The 23,377-nt window shown below is 44.8% G+C and overlaps 1 protein-coding gene across 1 annotated transcript in view; it reads right to left on the reverse strand.

Annotated features, from left to right (window-relative positions):
- Positions 1 to 444: 444 nt before the first annotated feature.
- The window catches only part of AS3MT (arsenite methyltransferase), a 69,668-nt gene continuing 46,735 nt past the window's right edge, over positions 445 to 23,377 (reverse strand). The window contains exons 6-11 of the mRNA XM_068258943.1: positions 20,635 to 20,704; positions 15,188 to 15,269; positions 10,555 to 10,683; positions 4,508 to 4,650; positions 3,117 to 3,188; positions 445 to 549 (exon numbers count right to left, since the gene is read on the reverse strand). Coding sequence (XP_068115044.1) covers positions 445 to 549; positions 3,117 to 3,188; positions 4,508 to 4,650; positions 10,555 to 10,683; positions 15,188 to 15,269; positions 20,635 to 20,704 — 601 coding nt within the window. The remainder of the gene's footprint in view (positions 550 to 3,116; positions 3,189 to 4,507; positions 4,651 to 10,554; positions 10,684 to 15,187; positions 15,270 to 20,634; positions 20,705 to 23,377) is intronic.

Consider the following 23,377-nt stretch of genomic DNA (forward strand, 5'->3'; position numbering starts at 1 on the left):
GTAGTCAGGGGGTATATGTCCCCAGTATATGTAGTCAGGGGGTATATGTGCCAGAATAGGTAGCCAGGTGTCCCCCAGCAGGAGGGGAGCAGCGCAGAGAAGAAGGAGAGCTGTGAGCAGCGGTGGCGAAGAGGGCCATCTCCCCCCCCCCCTTCTCTCACCTCGGGGCTCTCCTTCCCTCGCTCTCCCCTCCACAAGTAATGTGCGGGCACCTGGCAGCGGGCGGGACTTACCTCTCCTCGTCGTCGGAACACCGGATCTGCATGCTGCAAGTCTGGTCTGGTTCAGACCAGAGCAGAGGCACGCAGATCTGGCGCCGGAACGAGGAGAGGTAAGTCCCGCCTGCTGCCGGCTGCCCGCACATTACTTGTGGAGGGGAGAGCGAGGGAAGGAGAGCCCCGAGGTGAGAGAAGGGGGGGAGATGGCCCCCTTCTCCATCGCTGCTCACAGCTCTCCTTCCACTGCACTGCTCCCTCCACACATGCCAGCGTGGATGGCGTCCACCCTCGGGAAATAGTAAGTGGACGCCGTCCACGCCCCACTCGACCCCTGCATAATATGGCACGACATTAGACTATGACTATGGTAGGATTAGATTGTCAGCGCCTCTGAGGCAAAGTGGGTGTGGCCATAACATGATGTGGGTGGAGCCACCACTATATAGCCAGATGTGGGTACTAACTCCCCAGTATAGGTGACAAGATGTCCCATAAATATGTAGGGTGCTCCCAGTAAAGGTAGTGAGGTGCAGCCAGTATAGGTGGTATGGTGTCCCCAGTATAGATGGTAAGTGTCCCTAGTATAGGTAGTAAGGTGCCCCCCCCAGTATAGGTAGTAAGGTGACCCCCAGTATAGGTAGTAGGGTTTCCACCGGCAGTGGTTGGGTGGGTAGGTAGATAGGTAGATATCAGTGTGTGGGGTTTTAGGTAGGTGGGTAGTAGTGTATTGGTTTAGGTAGGTAGGTAGTGTGTGGGTAGGTAGGAAGCAGTGTGTGGGGTTTTTAGGTAGGTAGGTAGATGTGTGGGTTTAGGTAGCAGTGTGTGGGTAGTTATGTAGAAGCTTGCGGAGTTTTAGGTAGGCAGGTACATAGCAGTGTGTGGGTTTAGGTAGGTAGGTAGGTGGTAGCAGTGTGTGGGTAGGTAGAAGCTTGTGGGGTTTTAGGTAGGCAGGTAGGTAGCAGTGTGTGGGTTTAGGTAGGTAGGTAGGTGGTAGCAGTGTGTGGGTAAGTAGAATCTTGTGGGGTTTTAGGTAGGCAGGTAGGCAGCAGTGTGTGGGTTTAGGTAGGTAGGTAGGTGGTAGCAGTGTGTGGGTAGGTAGAAGCTTGTGGGGTTTTAGGTAGGCAGGTAGGCAGCAGTGTGTGGGTTTAGGTAGGTAGGTAGCAGTGTGTGAGTAGGTAGGTAGGTAGAAGCTTGTGGGGTTTAAGGTAGGTAGGTAGCAGTGTGTGAGTAGGTAGGTAGGTAGAAGCTTGTGGGGTTTAAGGTAGGTAGATAGCAGTGTGTGGGTAGGTAGGTAGGTAGCAGTGTGTGGGTTTGGGTGGGTGGTTAGGTTTAGGTAGCAGTGGGTGGGTGGTTAGGTAGGTTGGTAAGGTTTAGGTAGCTAGGCAGCATTGGGTGGTTAGGTAGGTAGATGGGTAGCAATATGTGAGTTTAGGTAGGTAGCAGTAAGTGGTTATGTAGGTAGTGATTCTCTCTCTCTTCCACCCCCCCCCCTTCTCCTCCCTCCCTTCTCCTCCCATCAGACCTGCAGATCAGCGCGGTGAGCAGGGGCAGAGACCTCAGATCAGCGTGGGACCCGGCTGACAGAGCGGCACACATTATGCAGCCGTGCGAGTCAGTTCATATGCAGGAGGTGACGAGTTGACATCACTTCCACATATGAAGTAGTCGGGTCCCATGCTGTCTGTAGGTCTGCCTGTCCCGCTCGCCCCGCTGATCTGCAGGTCTGATGGGAGGGAGGGGAAGACGGGGAGGGCAGCCCAACCCGAGCCCCCTGCAGGAGTTGAGGCAGGGAAGGCAACTCAGGTAGGAACGCCACTGCTAAGAATTATTTTTTTCTAAATGCATTTAAACAGGACTATTAAGAAAGAAATGGAAAAAAAATCATTATTTCTCAGTTTTCGGCCATTATAGCTTTAAAATAATACATGCAACCATAATTAAAACCTATGTACTGTATTTTATTTGCCCATTTGTCTCGGTTATTACACCATTTACATTTTGTCCCTATCACAATGTATGGCGCCAATATTTTATTTGGAAATAAAGGTGCATTTTTTCAGTTTTGCGTCCATTACTATTTACAAGCTTTTTAATTTAAAAAATGTTTGTAATATACCCAATTCACATGCATATTTAAAAAGTTTGGACCCTTAGGTAACTATTTTTTTTTTCCATTAAAAAATGTATTTGGGTAATTTTTGGTGTGGGAAATAAACAGTTAATTTTAAATGTTATAATATGTGTTTATTATGTTGAAAAATGTATGTAGAGGTAGTTTTACTATTTGGCCAAAAGATGGCCACATTGAGGATTTTTTCCGGTTCTTCTCGCTTCCAGGAAGCGAGAGGAGGACGGGAAACTTTTTTTTTTTCAGAAAGACCGCGGTCTCTGTTTTTCTGCTGGAGACTTAGATCAATGAACGGGGACCTGATCTCCAGGCTAACTGGGGGCGGCACTGGGTGCACGAAGTGCAGCAGAGCAGCCGCCTGCACGTGAGGTTCACCTCCAGGCGGCATAAATGGTTAAAGGACCACTGTTGCAAAAATCTTAAAATTTAAAATATATGTAAACACATATAAATAAGAAGTATGTTTCTTCCAGAAACAATATGAGCCAATAATTACTTTTCTCCTATGTTGCTGTCACTTACAGTAAGTAGTAGAAATCTGATATTACCGACATGTTTTGGACTAGGCCATCTCTCCATAGGGGATTCTCAGCATGGCTTTTATTCTTTGTAAAGACATTTCCTGAAAAAGATTTATATAAAGATGCTGGCCAGCATCTCTGCTCACCAGCCCCGTTTCTATGGCGTGCGACACGTGCCATCGCCCGGGGCGCTACATTTTGCGGCAGGAGGGGGGCGCCGGGGCAACGGACATAATAGTTACAACTCACCTTCTCCAGCTGTTCCCCCGCAGCTTCAATGTCTTTCCTCTCCCGGCGTCCGTTGCCTGGTAACAGCGCCCCCTGTGATGACGTATCGCGTGTCATCACAGGGAGCGCTGTTACTGAGACAGATGCCGGGAAAGGAAGGACATTGAAGCAGCGCGGGTTCGGCGGAAGCAGGTGAGTTGTAACTATTATGTCCCCTCCCCCAGCCTGCCACACAACTGCGGGCTCCTACCTAACTGACCTAAACTGCGGGCACCTACCTAACTGACCTAAACTGCGGGCACCTACCTAACTGACCTAAACTGCGGGCACCTACCTAACTGACCTAAACTGCGGGCACCTACCTAACTGACCTAAACTGCTGGAACCTACCTAACTGACCTAAACTGCGGGAACCTACCTAACTAACCTAAACTGCGGGAACGTACCTAACTGACCTAAACTGCGGGAACGTACCTAACTGACCTAAACTGCGGGAACGTACCTAACTGACCTAAACTGCGGGCACCTACCTAACTAACCTATATTGCGGGATCCTGCCTATCTAACCCATACTGCGGGAACCTACCTAACTAACTTATACTGGGGGAACCTACCTAACTAACCTATACTGGGGGAACCTACCTAACTAACCTATACTGCGGACACCTACCTAACTAACCTATACTGCGGGAACCTACCTAACTAACCTATACTGCGGGAACCTACCTAACTAACCTATACTGCGGGAACCTACCTAACTAACCTATACTGCGGGAACCTACCTATCTAACCTATACTGCAGGAAACCTACCTAACTAACCTATACTGCGGGAACCTACCTATCAAACCTAAACTGCAGGAACCTACCTATCTAACCCATACTGGGGGAACCTACCTATCTAACCCATACTGGGGGAACCTACCTATCTAACCCATACTGGGGGAACCTACCTATCTAACCCATACTGGGGGAACCTACCTATCTAACCTATACTACGGGAACCTACCTATCTAACCTATACTGCGGGCGCATTTTAGTCTGGAAGAAACATTTATCTATATATGTTTACATTTGTTTTAAATTTTAGGATTTTTGTGACAGTGGTCCTTTAAAACAGAAGGTATTTGCAATAATTCAGCTTTAAGGGAGCAACTGTGATTCCCCATGATGCATCACTACTGAATATGAAATTAATAATATCTTTATGCCCCTAAAGCCAGACACACATCAAGAACCGCTGGTGTATGGCAAGCCTAGAGCTTATATACTGCACTGTATTTTACAGCGCCACATCAACCCAACATGCATACAGCCTGTTTCAGACTTTCTGGTCCTCATGGCATGGATTGATATACCGTAGCTCTATGAGGGTAATATTTCAGGTAAACTGTGGTAACATCAGACAGACTACCTTCAGTGTGTAATTGGCATCAAAGTGAACTTCAGTCTCACAGCCAGTGATCCCTCCTTTGTAGGTCACCAGGTTCTGGTCCTTTGTAGCTTCCTTTGGCAGCTTGAACAAGCGGAATGTAGCGGAGACAAGCTTATAGTCACCTAGAAGCAAAAGCCATATGTGTAGCATAGGTTTCATTTACAGCCCACAAGAAACGGAGCATAAACTACTATCAGCAAGCTTCATATACACAGATGGAATTATTACTCTGATTTATTAAATGAATAACCGCACCCAGTGCCAATCAACAGTGTGGATGGAGGCAAATATGGTTACACAGGGCGTCCTAATTTGTAAGACAGCCATTGCTACATCCAGGAGTCCTGGCATTTGTCGCATAATGCTTAAAGAGAAACTCCAACCAAGAATTGAACTTTATCCCAATCAGTAGCTGATACCCCCTTTTACATGAGAAATAGAATGATTTTCACAAACAGACCATCAGGGGGCGCTGTGTGACTGATTTTGTGCTGAAACCACTCCCACTAGAGGCTCTGAATACCGCGGTACTCCTGGCAAACTGCCACAATGTAACAAGGCTCACAGACAGGAAATGGCTGTTTAGAGCTGTCTAACAGCCAGAACAGCTAGCAGCAGCTACATAACATGCCCACAGTAACAATGTCACCATGTAATACATGTCAGAATGTGAATCTGGGAGAGGAAAGATTTTACAATGAGCAAACACTGACTAAATCATTTATACATAATTATGGTAAAAATGAAGCACTTTTTTTATTACATTATTTTCAGTGGAGTTCCTCTTTAAGTGCTGTCCTTTCAAATGGATGGACAGCGTCAGTACCGGTGCTTACTACTGTTTACCATCGCTTGCACAAACGCTGCATTTTTACCCTGATTTTTCGCATTATCTGCAGGGCCGGATTTCTGGAAAAGGCCACAAAGGCCCAGGCTTTGGGCCTTGCAACCCAAAGGGGCACCTGAACATGAAAAAGGGGTTGCTAGATAAAGCGGATGCTGAAAATTGGGAGTAACACATGAAAAAGAGAAACTGATGCTCAGAGAAGCTGTACATGAAAGAGAGGGGCTATGATAAATGCATAATACACATGGAAGAGGGGGCTGCACATGGAATGGGAGGGGTGCTGCTACACATGAAAGGGGAGCAACAACATACTTGGCACAAAAATTGCACACAAAAAAAAGTATAAAACTGGCCTTGAGCGTCTGCCCGTCACTTAGGTGATCCTGGAAGCACCATGAAGTTTCCAGGATCGTTTTTACATGTCCCCCTGCATGCCGCCGAAAGCCGCTAAATAATGATTTTCTGCAAACGTGCAGAAAAGCATTCAGACGAGCCGCTGCGAACCAGCCCTAATCTGTTATGGGCAAGGTGGAGGTGCCCTGATCTGCTGCTTCTGGCAATCCCTACAATGGCTATCATTCATAAAAGCAGTGCAGTAAAAAAATCTATGCGGGAAAATACCGCATTCGGTATGTTAGACTTCTGTGTGCTCATTCATAAAAATGTTTACAGTTGCAATAGCACTGCGGTATTTTCCTGAACTAGGCTGGCTCTAGGCAGGCGATAGGCTTGCGGAAACACTAGAAGCTGCCGATTTTATACAGTTTCTCCTCCAGAGACAGCGTTACTATAGAAGAGGCAGCCACAGCATCCCTTTACATGTGCATTTTTTTTCAAAACTGCCTCTCCTTGCCCTGAATCTGCGCTGAATCTGTCTTTTAGTCTTTCTAAACAATCTATTTAATTGCCACAGCTTAGAAGAACTTCAAAAAAAATGTTACACATGCCGGCTTTGTGATGTGAAATAAATCTGAAAACAGGTACCCAAGGAGTTAAAAAATACAGTCTTGGTATTCCGGAATGCCTTTTTTTGTTCTGCTAACACTGCTGCTGCCTGGGAGGTCTGTCTCATTAGCTTAGCTGTTCTCCGCATGCTTATCGGCTCTGCCAAGGAAGCGGTATTTTCCGTGCTGACACCGCTTGCTCTAATCTTTATGAATTGACATATGGTGACATGTGTTAACATTAATCACCCCACAAGGCGGTAATTTATCGCACTGCTCGGTAATTGTAGCTTTTCATGCGGAAACAGCTTTTATGAATAGACACTTTGCTAAGTGCTCTGTAAATTCAGCTGTTTTCAGCATTTCCGCATACGGGAATGCTTTATGAATGATAGCCTTTGTATTATTGTGAAATTTTGACTACTATACAGTATGCATATTTTCTGATGTCACTCATGTATGATCTCAGTACATGGATATCATTGTTGATGGTTCGATGTAATTTTTTTTTTGTTTTGTTTTTGCTGTGCTACCTACATAGCGTCCCCCAGTTTTAACTAGTTTTTTAATTGTTATTATCCGTATGTTATTGGATGTAGCTGACTGGTTGTGTTTATTAGAATAGTTCTGTCCATGCTGCTGTTAATACTCTTTGGAAATAAAAATATATTGTTATTAAAAGAAAAAAAAAATCTATCATCAAGTTGTCTTGGCCCAGGATTGGTCCCATACGATGGGTGCTCTATTCATTTCAGGGGGGTGCTGAAAACAGGCATACCCCAAACTAGCAGAGCCGGAGCAGCAGGTGGTGACATAGCACAGTTGTCAGTGTAATCCGACCCCACTTATTCCAGCATATACTGTATGTCTTTTTCCCTTTTTTCCTGGCCCGAGTAGCTGTCACTAAGCCATTTTTAAATATCTCTCGATTACTTTGAGCCATATGCCATCTTTCAAAGCTTTAGTCACTGGGAGAAGCACATTCCACTTATACGGAACAATCTGTCCGTCTATGGAAAAGTGCAGTTTTAAAGAGGAACTGTAGTGAAAACAACATCATGAATAAAATTGCTTATTTTTTACAATATTAATGTATACATTTTCTAGTCAGTGTTTGCCCTTTGTAAAGTCTTTACTCATCCTGATTTACATTCTGAAATTGATCACAGGTGGCCTCATCTTTAGTCCTGTCAGGTGCATCTCTGCAGAATGTTTGTTTACTGACCTAGTCTCCCAGAACGCTCTGGTGAGAGAATTCTGCATAGGCATAGGCCTAGGTTAAGCATCATTGAGATGGTGGAGTTACATACCAATATACAGCAATATATAGATACTAGTAGACCTAAGCCCGTTTAAAAATGGGCTCTAGGTCTGTCTCTCACCGCTGCCACCGCCGCATGTCAGTGTGCATGCGCACGCCCCTGCCAGCCGCATGTGCTCCTGCCGTGCACACGCCTGCCCGGCTAACTGGAACCGTCCTCCTGTCCCAACGGCTGTCTGTGCAGTAGCAAAAAGCACGGACCCAAGGACACAGGGTCAGGAGTACGCAGGGACAGTTAGGTTTTATTAGGTAGGATAGGAAGTGTTTTTTTATGCTGAAACTAGGGAAATTAACATAAAAGTGGGTATTCTGAATAATGTATTGCATATGTGACTATATGATAACTCTTTAAATCGGAATAATAACTATGTGGCAACATTGCAAAAGATCTGCTACCGATACACCATCCCCAATTTACTATATGTTCTTGAAGGCTGGAGATCATATGTAATACAGTCAACTATAGCAAATAGTATTTTAAAATGCCAAGCTGTGTTGGATCACTCCCCACTGAACTCTGGGCTGCATACTGAAAATGCCCTGAGTTGCTACACTTATATGACAGTTTAAAGAGAAACCGTGACCAAGAATTGAACTTTATCCCAATCAGTAGCTGATACCCCCTTTTACAGGGAGACACAAAGGGCTTGATTCACAAAGCGGTGCTAACCTACTTATCACGTCTAAAGTCTTTAGACGCGCTAACCAGGGTGCTAAGTAGGTTAGCACTGGATTTCTCAATCAGATCGCGCGCTAACTTTGCGCGCACAAAGTTTTACGCGCGCAAAGTTTTACGCGCGCTAAGTCCCATAGGCTTTAATGGGCACTTCGCGCGGAGCGCCCTGCGCTCTGTGCAGTACGCGCGTAAAGTTTTACGCGCATAAAGTTTTGCGCGCGTAAAGTTTTATGCGCGATAAGCTTGTTTAGACGTGCTAAGGGGGTTTTCACAGGCGTGCTAACAGTTAGCACCGCTTTGTGAATCAAGCCCAAGAGGTACAAGGGTGCATAATCCACAAGTTGCCTCTTCACAATGGATGCACCAGGTATAGTATATATTTTTCCCCCCAGGTTTTGTCCTCTAAGGTGCGTCTTATGGTCAGGAGCGTCTTATAGTCGGAAAAATACGGTACCTCCCAGTTTCTGTGCAGATGCGAGCAGTGGGAATGAAGACTTGAAGGCACGGACTAACAGTGTAGGGCACCAGTATGCATGGGCTCATGAGTCCAGAAGGACTCAAATTCAGTATTCAAATGAAGTTTAATTACTTCACCTGTGACCACAGGCAACGGGGAGTTAACTTACCCAAACGTTTTTGGTCCCGTCTGCATTCCATTACGCTTCATAGGCGTAATGTAAGCCGCGCTCCAGGACTTACTAACGCACTTCCTCCTTCCGGCTTGAAAGAGGAATCGCGGTAGTGAGACTTGGAACGCAGCTTTCATTACGCCAATGATGCATAATTAAACGCAGACGGAACCAAAGACTTCTGGGTAAGTTAACCCCCCCCCCCCCCCCGTTGCCTGTGGTCACAGGTGAAGTCATTATCATTTAAATACCGAATTCGAGTCCTTCTGGACTTGTGAGCTCATGCCTGGCACCAGCAGGGACAGGTGAGTCACTACATTGCCGAAAACTTTCCAGGGGCCCCAGGAAAGTGCTGGCCTTGACTGTAGTGATCACAAATGTAATAGTCTATAGGTGGCTGGCCCCAGGCAGAGGAGGAAAGTATTTACTGTACAGCTGTGCAATATTTCCCCAAATCCTTTAGTACTGGTGGTATCCTCTCTAGTAATATGCGCTATGAGCCAGAGAGCTGACCTGTATGCAGTAGGAATCGTGTATCCTTCAGTGACATACATGCTGCCCAATTTCCCCTCGCTGCCTCCTCATAAAATCGCCTAGTGAGGGAAGCTGGGTGGGATTATAACACTCAGAAGGAGGAGACTGGCAGTTTGTCTTGGTAAATCCCTTTTTATCCAGCCGGATAGTAGGACAAGACCAAAGATTAGTGGAGCAGGGCCATTTTTAGGCTTAGATAAACCAGGCAAATGGGGTGACAACTGTAGGAGGGGGCAGCACAAATGAGCACACTATACTTAATGGAATTCTTACAGCCAACTTCCAGTTCCATTTACAGTATAAAGGGATGGTTTGTCATTTTAACAGCTAAATGGGCACTGCTGAGTTGATTGTTGCAAGTATGATTTCATTTCCAGCACAATATTCTAACCTGTAAAGACTCAGGCTGTACATCATGAACAGTATAATGTTTATAAAGCCGATATACACCCCTCACGACCGTTATTGGAAGACATTTGAATATGAGTTCAGGGAATTTGGGCCAGTGAGATGTACTGTATATGGCATGGTAATTTGTTTATCCTTTACATAGAAATTATGTTTTTCAAAATAATTTTGTAAACTATCAGCTTCTTACTGGTGCCCAATATCTGCCTATTCACAAGATTGGGGTTGGGAGAAAAAAGGTGCCTTCCCTGGGGCGACAAAATGGCCAAAAACAGCCTTGAGAGATACCGCCACAATACTAATGAGATACCACCACAATACTAATGAGGACAAGGGGAAGAAATAGAAACCTCATACCTGTATTTCCTGGAGCTTAGTATAGCCAGAGCAGGATCATCCGCCAGACAACCTAGGCAGGTACCTGGGACCTAGTGAGTCTCAAGGGGTCCACCAGCCACCTCCTTCTCTGACCTCTCTCCACTTCAGCCTTCCAAAAAGACAAGGGGCCCCCAAATCTGCTACCTTGGCTTGGGTCCCATTACATCTTAATCCATCTCTGAATACAGCACATTCAGCATCTCATATCTCTCCTTTCCTGTTGGCCCCAGGGCTGTTCTATACTAGTTGTACTATTTTATGACAAACAAACAACCTCCAGTAAACTTACCAATGATTTCTCTGAGCTCCTGGTTAATGGTGAGATACCTGGAGGTGACTAGCCGAGGAGGACTGAATCCAATCTCTTCAGCAATCTGAAAGAGCTCTTGTGACAATAGCGCTCCTCCAATGCCCTCTCCTGCAATCACATAAACCTGTCATTCTCCAGAAATGCTTACCATGCGCTATTTATGTATTGTGAATTATAATGTACAAGTTCCAATAATCGTAATGGAAACATTGTAAATCTGGTAGATGTCAAACCCATTACTGTTATGATTGATGGTTTCAATTTACAAGATGAAAAAGAATGCATTATGAAACCTGCGCTAAGGCCATCTGCAGTGACAATTAATGACAGCTCCTTCATGAAATACAAATCTGTCTAACCCATAAAATACCAATATTATATTTTCTACAAAAACTATAAACTATAAGGCTGCTTACGCACCAAGACGTTACAGGCGCACGTTAGTGCGCCTGTAACGCTCCCCCAACGCACAGCAATGTAACACAAGTGGGCTGTTCACACAGCCCACGTTGCGTTACATGTAACGCTGCACGTTCTGTGCAAAGTGCAGCATGCTATGGCGTTGGAGCGGCTATAGCCGCGTTAGACTGTTTGCACATGCGCAGTGGGGGGCGGAGAGGAGGCGGGGAGAGCCAGCTACAGTAGCCGCGCACATGGCTACTTAATATTCACTGCACTGGCGGGCGCTGATTGGCCGGCGGGACCACGTGATGCGGAGTGTCTCGCTCCGCATCACGTGGTCCCGCTGGCCAATCAGCGCCACTCTGGGAGACATTATAGGACTCGAGCCGCCTAACGCGGCTCACTCTACCGTCGGCTCTTGCAGCACCATACGTTGTGTTAGGTGCACGTTATGCGACCTTAACGTGGCACCTAATGCAACGTCTTGGTGTGCAAGAAGCCTAAATGAATGACATTTTAACAGTTTCTCAAAATAGTAGATCTTAACCCTAAAAAGCACCTGGACTTAGGAATGCTTGCAAACACAAGCAATGGATGAGTTCCCCTTACAAAGACTATTCCAGACATTGCTTCTGTTAAAGCGTAACTGTCGGGCATAAAATCAAAAATCAATTCTTTACTTTTATCTGGTAAACAAGAAATAAGATGCTATCCAGGCAATCCAAAAGTTAAAAATCCCTCTTACTTGTGTTGTTGATAAAAGATCATTCCCCAGTTTATCTGGCTCTTATTTGGTAAATTGCCGCACAATGGAAGTTGCTTCTTTACTTTCCCCTCAGACTTAACTAATGCAGCCTGATTGGCTGAAGCCTCTTTCCCTCCTGTTTTCCCCTCCCACACCCCTGTTCCTCTCTGATTGGCCAATATTTCTCATGCTGAGAAGCTGCAGTCACACAATGACAATGCACTTTCTATTGCAGAGCTGGTTGGGAGTGTCTGAAGACTGTCTGTTTGCATTGGCCACCCTCCTCCCAGAGTAAGGGAGAAAATGACATCAGGATTGGCTTCAGACACAGGGATTCCAAAATGGCAAATGCCTAAATCAGTTTTCTCTTTATTTACTTGATTTACCGCAAGTCTATGGGGAAGTTCACATTACTTGCGTAGCAGTGTGTTGCGCCAGAAGTATTCTGTCTGACGCGGGTCCATAACTACGTTACAGCGCGTATATGCATCGCCCTGCGTTGGACCGGAAGTCATGTTATTCTAAGGCGAAGCAGTGATTTTTGAAATGTTGGCAGCAGCGGTGCGACGACATTACAACTTGCATGCAGACTCGTATTTTTACAATAAGCTTCCGTGCAATTCCGCATACCTGAAGCAGGAAGTGACTGTAAGCGCACCTCACTTCCTGCTTGGCTGGATGCCAGGCAGGGAATACCGTGTAGTAAAGCGGTATACTCTGAAGTCTTGTTTTTGGTGGTGCGATGCAGTGCTTTTTTGCTCTCTTTTGTAATCAGCAGTGTTTGCTCATCAAGATAAAACATGTTTTCTACTTCCTGTTAAGATTTATTTACATATAGATACAACTGATCTGGTAACACTTTCAGTGCAAAAAAAAAGAAAAGAAATAATAATTGGACACACGTAGGTTTTAAGTAGGCTGTATTTCCCATTGTAACCATGTAGTCATTGTAGGTAAAATGACACCTGGGCCCATATGCGTAATGCGCTGCGTAATATGTTGGCGCTTTATAAGTACAATAAATAATAATAATAATAATAATAATAATAATAATATGCAATGTGCTTTTTCTCCTAAGAGATCATTTTTCCTCTTCTGTTTAAAATAACAGCACTTTGCAATTGAAAAAATACCAAAAGTAGGTGAAAAGGTATTTTCCAAATTATTCAGAATATTTTCTTTCTCGCCGATGGCTTAAAAGCCAATTTATTAAGAAAGGGTAAAAATATCACCTAGGAGAAAACTTAGGAGAAAAAGTGACTTGCATAAGGTGTGCGTACAAAGCCACTTGGGAACTAAACAATTGCTCTGTTTCACACTGGAGGTGATTGGAGGACATTTGCGCTGTGATTGCCAGTGATTGTCAAATCACTAGTGCAGTGTGTCCCTATGGGAGCATTCACCCTGCAGTATTGCTATTGAGGCACGATCGCAAAAGTGCTGAATGCAGCATATCTGGAATGATTGTGCTGTGATTCCTGTTCCTGGAACAAGAATTAAAAATGCAATTGCCCCCCCCCCCAAAAAAAAAAAAACCAATCACCTAGCTATAACGGTTTTTGGGCAACTTTCAGTACTAAAAGGTTCTTATCGTTTGGGGCAATGCTGTCTGGTGGTAGGTAATTTAATGGTGGTCACAGCATGTTGTACTGATGTATCACTTTCAATGAGACAACTGCATATTATAATCACTTCAAGGCATTACATAGACCATCCAAGGGCAGAAGCAGGAGTCTTATGTCATTTACACATTTGTTTCTTAAAGGATACCACAACTGACATGTGGCATAATGAGATAGACATGGGTATGTACAGTGCCTAGCACACAAATAACTATGCTGTGTTCCTTTTTTTCTTTCTCTGCCTGAAAGAGGTAAATATCAGGTATGTAAGTGGCTGACTCAGTCCTGACTCAGACAGGAAGTGACTACAGTGTGACCTTCACTGATAAGAAATTCCAACTATAAAACACTTTCCTAGAAGAAAATGGCTTCTGAGAGCAAGAAAGAGATAAAAAAGGGGGAAGTTCTTATCCGTGAGGGTCACACTGTAGTCACTTCCTGTCTGAGTCAGGACTGAGTCAGCCACTTACATACCTGATATTTACCTCTTTCAGGCAGAGAAAGAAAAAAAGGAACACAGCATAGTTATTTGTGTGCTAGGCACTGTACATACCCATGTCTATCTCATTATGCCACATGTCAGTTGTGGTATCCTTTAAAGAAAACCTGAACTGAAAATTAAAAGACAAAATAAACATACACAAGTCATACTTACCTCCTGTGTAGTCTACTCCTCAATCTATTTTTCCTCTCCTGTGTCCTGTTTGTCCACTGTGATTAATGGAATTCTCCGTCCTCCATTTTGAAAATGGCTATTACCCCATAACAGCTTCCTGGTCAGCACACTGTTAAACTGTAACATCACCCACTTGAGCCATAGGGAAACATAGACACATCAGTTCTCCTCTCAGCTGTAACTGACAGCAACTGATATATAACTGACAGCAACTGATATATTTCAGTTCTGACAAAATATTGTCAGAACTGGAAGGGATCACTGTAAGAAGAAAATGGTGAGCTTCTGAGAGGAACTGATGGCGAGGTAATTATGTAATGTTCATTTGAAGTCACCTCGTGTGTTTATTTTAAATAATTTTACTCAGTATAGGTTCTCTTTAAGGCCCATACACACGGGCTACAACTGTTGCTGGAAACACATGGCGCACGCATGTTGCGGCGACAGGTCCTCCGTGTGTATGAGGCGCGCGCATGGAACTGTTGATAATCAGAGCTGTCGCCAGGCGATTGACTTGGCCAATCGCCGGCAACAGCTGTTGCAGGAACCGTCGCTATTCTCAAGTCGGTGCGGTCGTGTGTATGCTAGTCTCTAGCAACACTTGTGAGTCCAACAGTTCATTGAACCCGCGACAGAAGTTGCGGAGCAACAGTTTCCGCTATGTTGCAGACAGGTTGTTGCCGCGTGTATACAATCGTTGCTTGTATACAACTGTCGTTGCTGGAGACTTTCAACTGTTGCTTGTCTCCATGCAACTGCAGACATCCGTGCCTCGTGTGTATGTAGCTTTAGGGCTGGTTCAGAATGGCATCTGAACCCATTGCTGCCTGGTGTCTCCTTCAAATGCTTTTCTGCTAGCGAGTAGAGAAGCATTTGGCGTTGTGTTTTGACCCCCGCAGGGGAACATGGAAGCACTGTGGTGTGATAGAAATAAACTTCCAGATCCAGACTTTGGCCTCAATTCACTAAGCTTATCTCCTGCATTTCTATAGTTATCACCATGGTGATAAGGCATGTAGTATTCAGGAAACATTTTACCTCAGGCAAACTGTCAGGAAGTAAGTTTTCTCTTGCCTTATTATCTCCAGCATGATCTTAGTGAATTGAGGCCTATGGAACAATTTATGGGGGTTTGGTTGTCTCAGCAGTGATGCCTCCTATATTTACCCCACACCATCTTGTTCTTCTTAAGTTCCTCTGATAGTTTCTTGTTGATATACATATCGCTGAAAAATATTTCACCTCCATACTGAAAAACAAAAAATAAAGCCATTTAGTGGAAATAAATTCCACCCCAATGAACTTAAAACATAATAAGTAATACTGTTGTGTGATCATTCATCTTCTTGTACAAACTTGTATGCTTTTTACAAATGGGAAACTAGATAGCACAAAAGAGAGCTTATCAGAGCACTTGTAAGTTGTACTACTTAGAGGACCTGCTTCCTAAGCTAAAAGGGTCGGGTTCATGTATTTTACATTAAGACAGGAGAATTAGAAATATAGATGGCAAGCAAGGGAAGATGTGTTTCACTCATTTGGTTTATGGCATGCAAAATGGGTTTTCACATTATGTAAACATTCGGAAGAGGAGTCCATATCTTTAGGATTTGACAAAAATAATCACTTCCATAAGCGAAACTTTTTAAAAGACTACTGTAGGTTAAAACAAAAATAGAGAATCACATACAATACTCAAACGCCTGCTTTAAAAACCAGTTCAGGTTCCACGATGTGAGTCTCACGTTCAAAACTTCCACTCTTCCACTCTAGGGCTGGTTCACACGGGCGTCTGCTGAGCTTTTGCTTGGCATTGCGTTCAAACGCCAGCGTTTAAACGCCAGCGTTTAAAAGCTAGCTTTTGAAAGCTTTTGAAAAGCGTTCAAGGCTAGCAGTTCTGGTCTCTGCTATTGTTTCCTCGCGTTTACTGCCTCTGAAAGCAGCATGTTGCTTTTGAGACTAGACGCAACGCTGGGTTCTACTGCCAGGCTTTCATGAAAGCCTGCAAAAGCCAGCTCTAAACGCTCCCATTCACTTGCATGGGATGGCAGTAGATCCCAAAAAACGCTGCGTCTGAAACGCTGCGTTAAACGCCACAAAAACGCCCGTCTGAACCAGCCCTTAAGATTCCTGGATGTGAGCGTCCATCTCTAAAATCTGCTGCTGCCGTGATCATGTATGTGCGCCCCCTGCTGCTGAGCTCTTGCACCAGCTTGTGCGCGTAACCGATAGTGAGTGATTACTGCCATGGCAGCAATCAGTCATAAAATTAAAAAAAAAAAAGTTTAAAAGTTTGTTTTTTTTAAAGGATAAAAGTGTTTTTTTTATCCTATAGTGTATTGTTATCCCCTACATAACTAATTAACCCCTTGTGTCATCTCTAATTGGCCTTAAGATTCGTGAACACCTGGAATGGATGCTGTCCACAGCGATCGGGTGCGATCAGAGCCGGGACAAGGTCCTCCAGTACCCAATGATGAGACACCAAAGTGCGCTCCCATCCCTCCCACCCCAGCCATCACACACTGATTGCTCTTAGAGGCGCAACAGGGCCCTCAACACCTTAATCTCCAGTTATATGGTTTGCAGTCACTGCCATGTATCACCTTTTCTTATTTCTCTTGGCTTCAAACACAATAGGGGAATGATAGCTGAGTGGGATGTGCACTCTTACACTGCGCCCTGAGGCTGGAGTCTCTCTCGCCTCTGCCTCAGCCCAGCCCTGCATGCAATTACTAGGGCGGCAGCTTGGAGACCAAACGATGTAAAGATGCATCGCTATGTTGTTGCCTAGCAATGCATCTCTACAGTACTGGGGTCCCCAAACTGTGTACCCTAACGATTGCATAAAATTGCTGCAGATGCTACATGCCAAACCACTGAAGACATATGGCATGTATGATATTGATTTAACTGGAGCCAAATAATATATTTTGAGGTATTTTAAAACTGTGGCACTTGCTATGTGAAAATGGAAGGGTGAAACATGAAACTATGGGTAATTTTTGCATTTTTACCTAATTTTCCCCAATACAATGGAATGTAAAGTTAAACAATGCTTAGAAAATAATATTACCAAAAGAAAGCCTAAATTGTCCTGAAAAAATAAATATATGTATTGCTTTAAAGAAAATCTGTAACGAAAAAATCCTCCCCTGGGGGGTACTCATCTCGGGTGGGGAAAGCCTCCGGATCCTATTGAGGCTTCCCCCGTCCTCCTGTGTCCCGCGGCGGCAGTGATAAAGCTCCCCGAACTGCGGGGATGTAAATATTTACCTTCCCAGCTCCAGCGCAGGTGCAGTATCGGCTCTCCGCTCGGAGATAGGCGGAAATAGCCGATCGCTGTCGGGCCGCTCTACTGCACAGGCGCAAGTCTCCTGTGCCTGCGCAGTAGAGCGGCCCCGACAGAGATCGGCTATTTTCACCTATCTCTGTGCGGAGAGCCACAACAGCGCCCCCGCTGGAGCCAGGAAAGGTAAATAAATCAGTGCTTATCAGTGCTTGTCAGGCTTGTTAAGGGAGGATTCCGGAACACTTCGGGGGAGCCAGCGCTGGACTGCCTGCAGCTACAGTGAGTACCCCCCAGGGGAACTTTTTTTTTGTTACAGGTTCTCTTTAATAATATAAGTAATAAAATATTATTGCTGTATCAATAGCGACACAGCTGAAACACCAAAATTGTCAGGAATCTCAAGTGGTAAAAAAGGCAGGAATGGAAGTGGTTATTATGCTACAAGTGTACTACCATGTCTTATACCATCTCAGGAGCTGACGAAATTCCTCCTCAAGTAGTAGCTGCTGTACAAAGAAGTGCATGTAGATGCTGCCACATAGTGGCCATTTATGAATTTGCACATATTAAATCAGCATGCGAACAAAGTTTTGTGTTGCAATGGCAAAGCACAAAGCAAAGATGCACAGCAGATTTTACTTTTTTAAAATGTTGTTAATGTGTATTGATGCTGAAGCCTAAGCTGCATGCAGTGAGTCTACCAGCTACTCTGGAGCACCCTCAGGTTTCAGGCTGGTGCTTAGTACAGGCAGTTGGGAAGCATCTGCCTCATGGACTCGCACTTGCGCATGGCCACAGCTGCACTCAAATGTGACATGAGGCAGTTTCTTTCTGGCTGCTGGCTACAGTAACCATACTGTGGGCTCGATTCACAAAGCGGTGCTAACCCAGTTAGAGACTTTAGGCATGATAACCATTGCACCACGCTGGTGAAAAGCCAGTTTAGGTGTGATAAGTTTAGGTGTGATAAGTTTAGGTGTGATAAGTTTAGGCATGCTAAGTTTAGATAAGTGTAGATAGCGTGCAAAGTCCCGCACGCAAAGCAGCGCCATTAAACTCTATGCGATGTGCACCAGACTTTGCTAGCGCAAAACTTTTGATCAGCTGTGCACTGCGGTGCTAACGCAGTTGGTGCTTAAACTTATCATGCCTAAACTTATCACACCTAAACTTATCATGCCTGAACTTATCACACCTAAACTTATCACACCTAAACTTATCATGCCTAAACTGATTTTAGGCATGATAAAGGGCTTTTCACCAGCGTGCTAACTGTTAGCACCGCTTTGTGAATCAGGCCCTGTGTGTCAAACACTGACATGCATGTGTTTACTAATTCAGCCATTCAGCTGCATTCATTTGCAACCACAAAGGACTCAGTGGCTGGGAGATCAGAGGCTGAGCATCTGTATGGAAATGCCATTAGAACAGAAGCTAGCATGGCAGCAGTATGGATTATTGTGGATTTCTGCTTAAAGAGGCAATCCAGTGAAAATATTGTAATAAAACAGTGCTTCGTTTTTAAAATAATTATGTATAAATGATTTAGTCAGTGTTTTCCCATGGTAAAATTTTTCCTCTCTCTGATTTACATTCTGACATTTATCACATGGTGACATTTTTACTGCTGGCAGGTGCTTGTAAACAGCTATTTCCCACAATGCAACAAGGTTCACAGACAGGAAACTGCCAGGACCATGGTCCTCAGTTTCCTGTGGGAGGGGTTTCACCACAATATCAGCCATACAGAGCCCGCTGATGATCTGTTTGTGAAAAGGAATAGATTTCTCAATTAAAAGGGGGTATCCGCCTTCTGATTGGGATGAAGTTAAATTCTTGGTCACGGTTTCTCTTTAAAGGACACCCGAGGTGAAAATAAACTAATGAAATAAATGATTGTATTTATCTTCCTTCTCCTAAAAATGACTTTTTAAGATATTCCACAGTTTTATTTTATGTTTAAATCTACTTTTTAATTTTTAACTGTTTTATTGTCTTTGCTCAATGACACATTCATTGAAGTATACCAGAGCTAAAATCTATGAACTATTGACTCTTCTTATCTCTTTCCCGCTCTCAGAAGCCATTTTCTGCTAGTAAAGTGTTTTAGAGTTGGAATTTCTTATCAGCAGTGGCGTAGCAATAGGGGTTGCAGAGGTAGCGACTGCATTGGGGTCCTTGGGCCAGAGGGGCCCCGAGGGGCCCTCCCTCAAGCACAATATACCTGATATTTAACTCTTTCAGGCAGAGAAAGAAAAAAGTAACACATCATAGTTATTAGTGTGTTCGGCACTGTACATACCAATGTCTATCTCATCATGCCACATGTCACCTCGGGTATCCTTTAAAGAATACGTGAGTTTAACATAAATAGTGTGCTTACCTGGGTCTTCTTCCAGCCTCCGTAGGCTTGTAGGTTCCTTGCTGGCCTCTCGGCCTTTCTCGATCCGCTGTTCAGCTCAATAAAGTGCACTGCTTAGTCAAGTTGCCCTCTACTACGCATGCGCTGGCCCAGCTGAGCACATGAGCACTACGTTAAGACTTTTAGCCTTGCATGCACAGAACGATCCCATCCACAGAGCACGATCAACAAGGTGTATAGCCGGGCCAGCGTATGCGCAGTACTGCTCGACTTAACTAAGAAGTGCACTGCACCGAGCTGAACAGTGGATCGAGGAAGAGGGCAGGGAGGACAATATTGGACCTACATGCCTACGGGGGCTGGAAGACAAAGCAGGTCATTACGGCTCGCGCTCTAACACGTGCCGTGCCTGACCTGGGCGCCACCATAGACATAATGTTATGTCTATGGCCAAGCAAGGTTAATTTGGGGCTCTGGCGACTGCCGGATCCCAGATAACTGCTCCCTCCAAGTTTCTATGACTCGGAGGGGAAACGATAATTAACGCCGCCGAAACTTTTGCAGCAGCAATGTGAGCGGTCATTCTGCTCACCCTGCACCAAAATGACGGGCAGCATACAACCATGTACGCGTTGTAAGAAGCCAAAGGTAAGTAGAAGAACACTATTTCTGTTTACCTCGGGTATCCTTTAAATCTGATCAACTGTTTCAAGATGCTGCTTCAATCGCTACTTTCTCATGGATTTGGATTGTTTGGCCATCAGTAACTTGTCAGATAGATCATGCTCAAGCTTGTGTATGGCTTATTTAACTTATGATGGGTGGTGTTCCTCAGCGGTGGTGCCACAGAAACAAACGATTATTCTCATTTTACAGTCAGCCAGACTTCTGCAGGACCAATGGAAGGAGAAGACGAGGAGGTGGTTTTGGTAACATGGAGTCATAATGCCATTCTTTTACCTTTAAGACTCTGTAAGCTTCTTTAAGCACGGCCTTCTTGTCAGGTGAGAGGTTTATCACACAATTAGATCTGTGGGAAGCATGGTGTAGAAGTCAGCATAATGCACATGTGTCATGCTGTAAGCACATCTTAAACTTGGCTACCCAGGCTAAGATTTTGAAAGTTATTTGCTTGAAGTGTAATCTTGGTGAATGGCTGCTTCACTTCACTGCTGGGAATTGTGAGCACTAATTATATTACATTGCTGTTTGTATATTGTTTTTTGCTGCTGCAATATCTGGTGGATTGTCTGTTGTGGTTCATCTGATATTAAGCAGCAAGTGTCAGCTTTTAAAAGTACAATTTTTTTTTTCTTTTCCCTCTAGTTTGCTTTGCAGCAGGCAATTGGCTAGGGGGAGGGACTAGCTGCAACACGAGGTATTTGGTCAGCTTCAGGACTCAGTACTGAGCTTGCTCAGTCTGTGGCTTGCTCACTAAGTGGCTGCGACACAAGTGGCATAGGCGTTAAAAACAGGCGTTACAACACAGGCACAAAGAGAGTGGTGAGAGGAAGTAGGTAAGGACTAAAAAAAAAACAAAAAAAAAACCTTCAATCAATATTGCGGTTTTTTGCATTGGTTGGAATGTGCTAGGCACGCTGTGGTGTAGTCTTTAAATTTTGAGGACTCCACCCCAACTTCACTCACTCCACCTCCACTCCTCCACCCCTCCTCCTCCCCTCCTCCCTCCTCCCACCCCCTCCCCCCCCCCTTCTCCTCCCCTCACTCCCCACACTCCCCAACTTTACTTACTCTCCCTCTCCTCCTCCCCAGCTACACTCAATCTCCCGTTTCATCTTTACCGCCACAGTTTACTTTAAATAATTTTTCCCCACACAAAAGTCATCATGTTGGACGATGCTGTGCAGTGTACATCCTGCAACATGTATGCATGCCTTGATCAGCGGATTGAGGGTGTTTACTGTTGCCCTGGGTGTGTGCGTGTTGCTCAGTTAGAGGCGGAAGTCGCAGAGCTAAATAAGCATCTCGCAACACTGAGAAGCATACACAACATGGAGAAGAGCTTGGATCTCACGATCCAGACACTGGATGGAACCGTTGAAGATGAGGAGGGTGGAGTACAGCCGGACCAAGAAGCAGAGGCAGCCGCTAGTTGGGTCACAGTTAGAAGGGGTAGGGGAAAAAGTGGCAGGGAGGCTAGTCCCGAGTTGTCCCTCACTAATAAGTATGCTTGTTTGCGTAATATTGGGGAGGATGATTCAGGAGTAGCAATGCTGCAGCAGGATGTGCTCCTTAGCAACCAAGGGGCAGACTGCTGTAACGAGAAAGGGAATAGGAGTGCAGCTAAGGCTAGACAGGTACTGGTGGTAGGGGATTCAATTATTAGGCGCACAGATAGGGTAATCTGTCGAAGAAACCGCGAATGCCGTACAGTCTGTTGCCTCCCGGGTGCTCGGGTTCAGCATGTAGCGGAAAGAATTGACAGATTACTGGGTGGGGCTGGGGAAGACCCGGCTGTCATGGTACACATTGGCACCAATGACAAAGTTAGTGGGAGATGGAAGGTCCTCAAAAAGGATTTTCAGGTACTTGGAGATAAACTTAAAGCAAGGACCTCCAAGGTGGTGTTTTCAGAAATACTGCCAGTGCCACGTGCTACATCTGAGAGACAGAGGGAGCTTAGGGAGTTAAATAAGTGGCTGAGAAATTGGTGTAGGAAGGAAGGGTTTGGGTTCCTGGAGAACTGGGCAGACTTTGCAGTCGGCTACAGGTTCTACAGCAGGGATGGGCTGCACCTTAATGGGGAGGGTGCAGCTGCATTGGGGGAGAAGATGGCTAAACGGTTGGAGATTTTAAACTAGGATCTGGGGGGAGGCGGGAGGATAAAGTCTCAATACGTAGACAAGATGAGGTAAAAAGACAGTGGGAACCTATCATTATGGAGGGTGGAGAGGGGGGTGGGGACAGTGTAAAGATTAAGGAGGTCGGTAAAAATTCAAGTAGCCAATTTCATGTAAACAAAATTGGTAAATGTGGTGGTAAAAATATAAAGTGCATGGTAACCAATGCTCGGAGCCTTGCAAATAAAATAGACGAACTAGAGTTCATTCTGAATGACAAAGGCTATGACATTGTGGGAATAACCGAGACATGGATGGATGAAAGCCATGACTGGATAGCTAATTTAAAAGGATACAATGTGTTTAGGATGGATAGAACAGGGAAAAAAGGTGGAGGGGTTTGTCTCTTTGTTAAGAATTCTCTTACAGCTGTCCTCAACGATGAGATGGAGGAAGATTGTGAAGATGTGGAGTCCGTTTGGGTAAATATTCATGGTGGAAATAAAAGTTGCCAATTGCTTATTGGGGTATGCTACAGGCCACCTCTTATTAATGAAGCTGCAGAACTGCGATTACTACAGCAGATTGAAAAAGCTGCAGGTAAAAATGAGGTCATAATTATGGGCGACTTCAACTTTCCAGACATTGACTGGAGTATTGAGGCTACCCATTCTGGTAAAAGCAGCAGATTTCTGGCAGCACTACAGGACAATTACTTGACTCAAATGGTAACTGAACCAACCAGGGGGCATGCGTTACTGGATCTGATCATTTCTAATAGACCAGATAATGTATCAAATGTGCAGGTTCAAGAACATTTGGGAAATAGTGATCACAACATGATAACGTTTGATCTGGTGACTGATAGGCCACGGGGCAGCGGGACCACTAAAACTATGAAT

Source organism: Hyperolius riggenbachi, chromosome 10 (genome assembly GCF_040937935.1).
Source record: "Hyperolius riggenbachi isolate aHypRig1 chromosome 10, aHypRig1.pri, whole genome shotgun sequence".
NCBI classification, from domain to species: Eukaryota; Metazoa; Chordata; class Amphibia; order Anura; family Hyperoliidae; genus Hyperolius; species Hyperolius riggenbachi.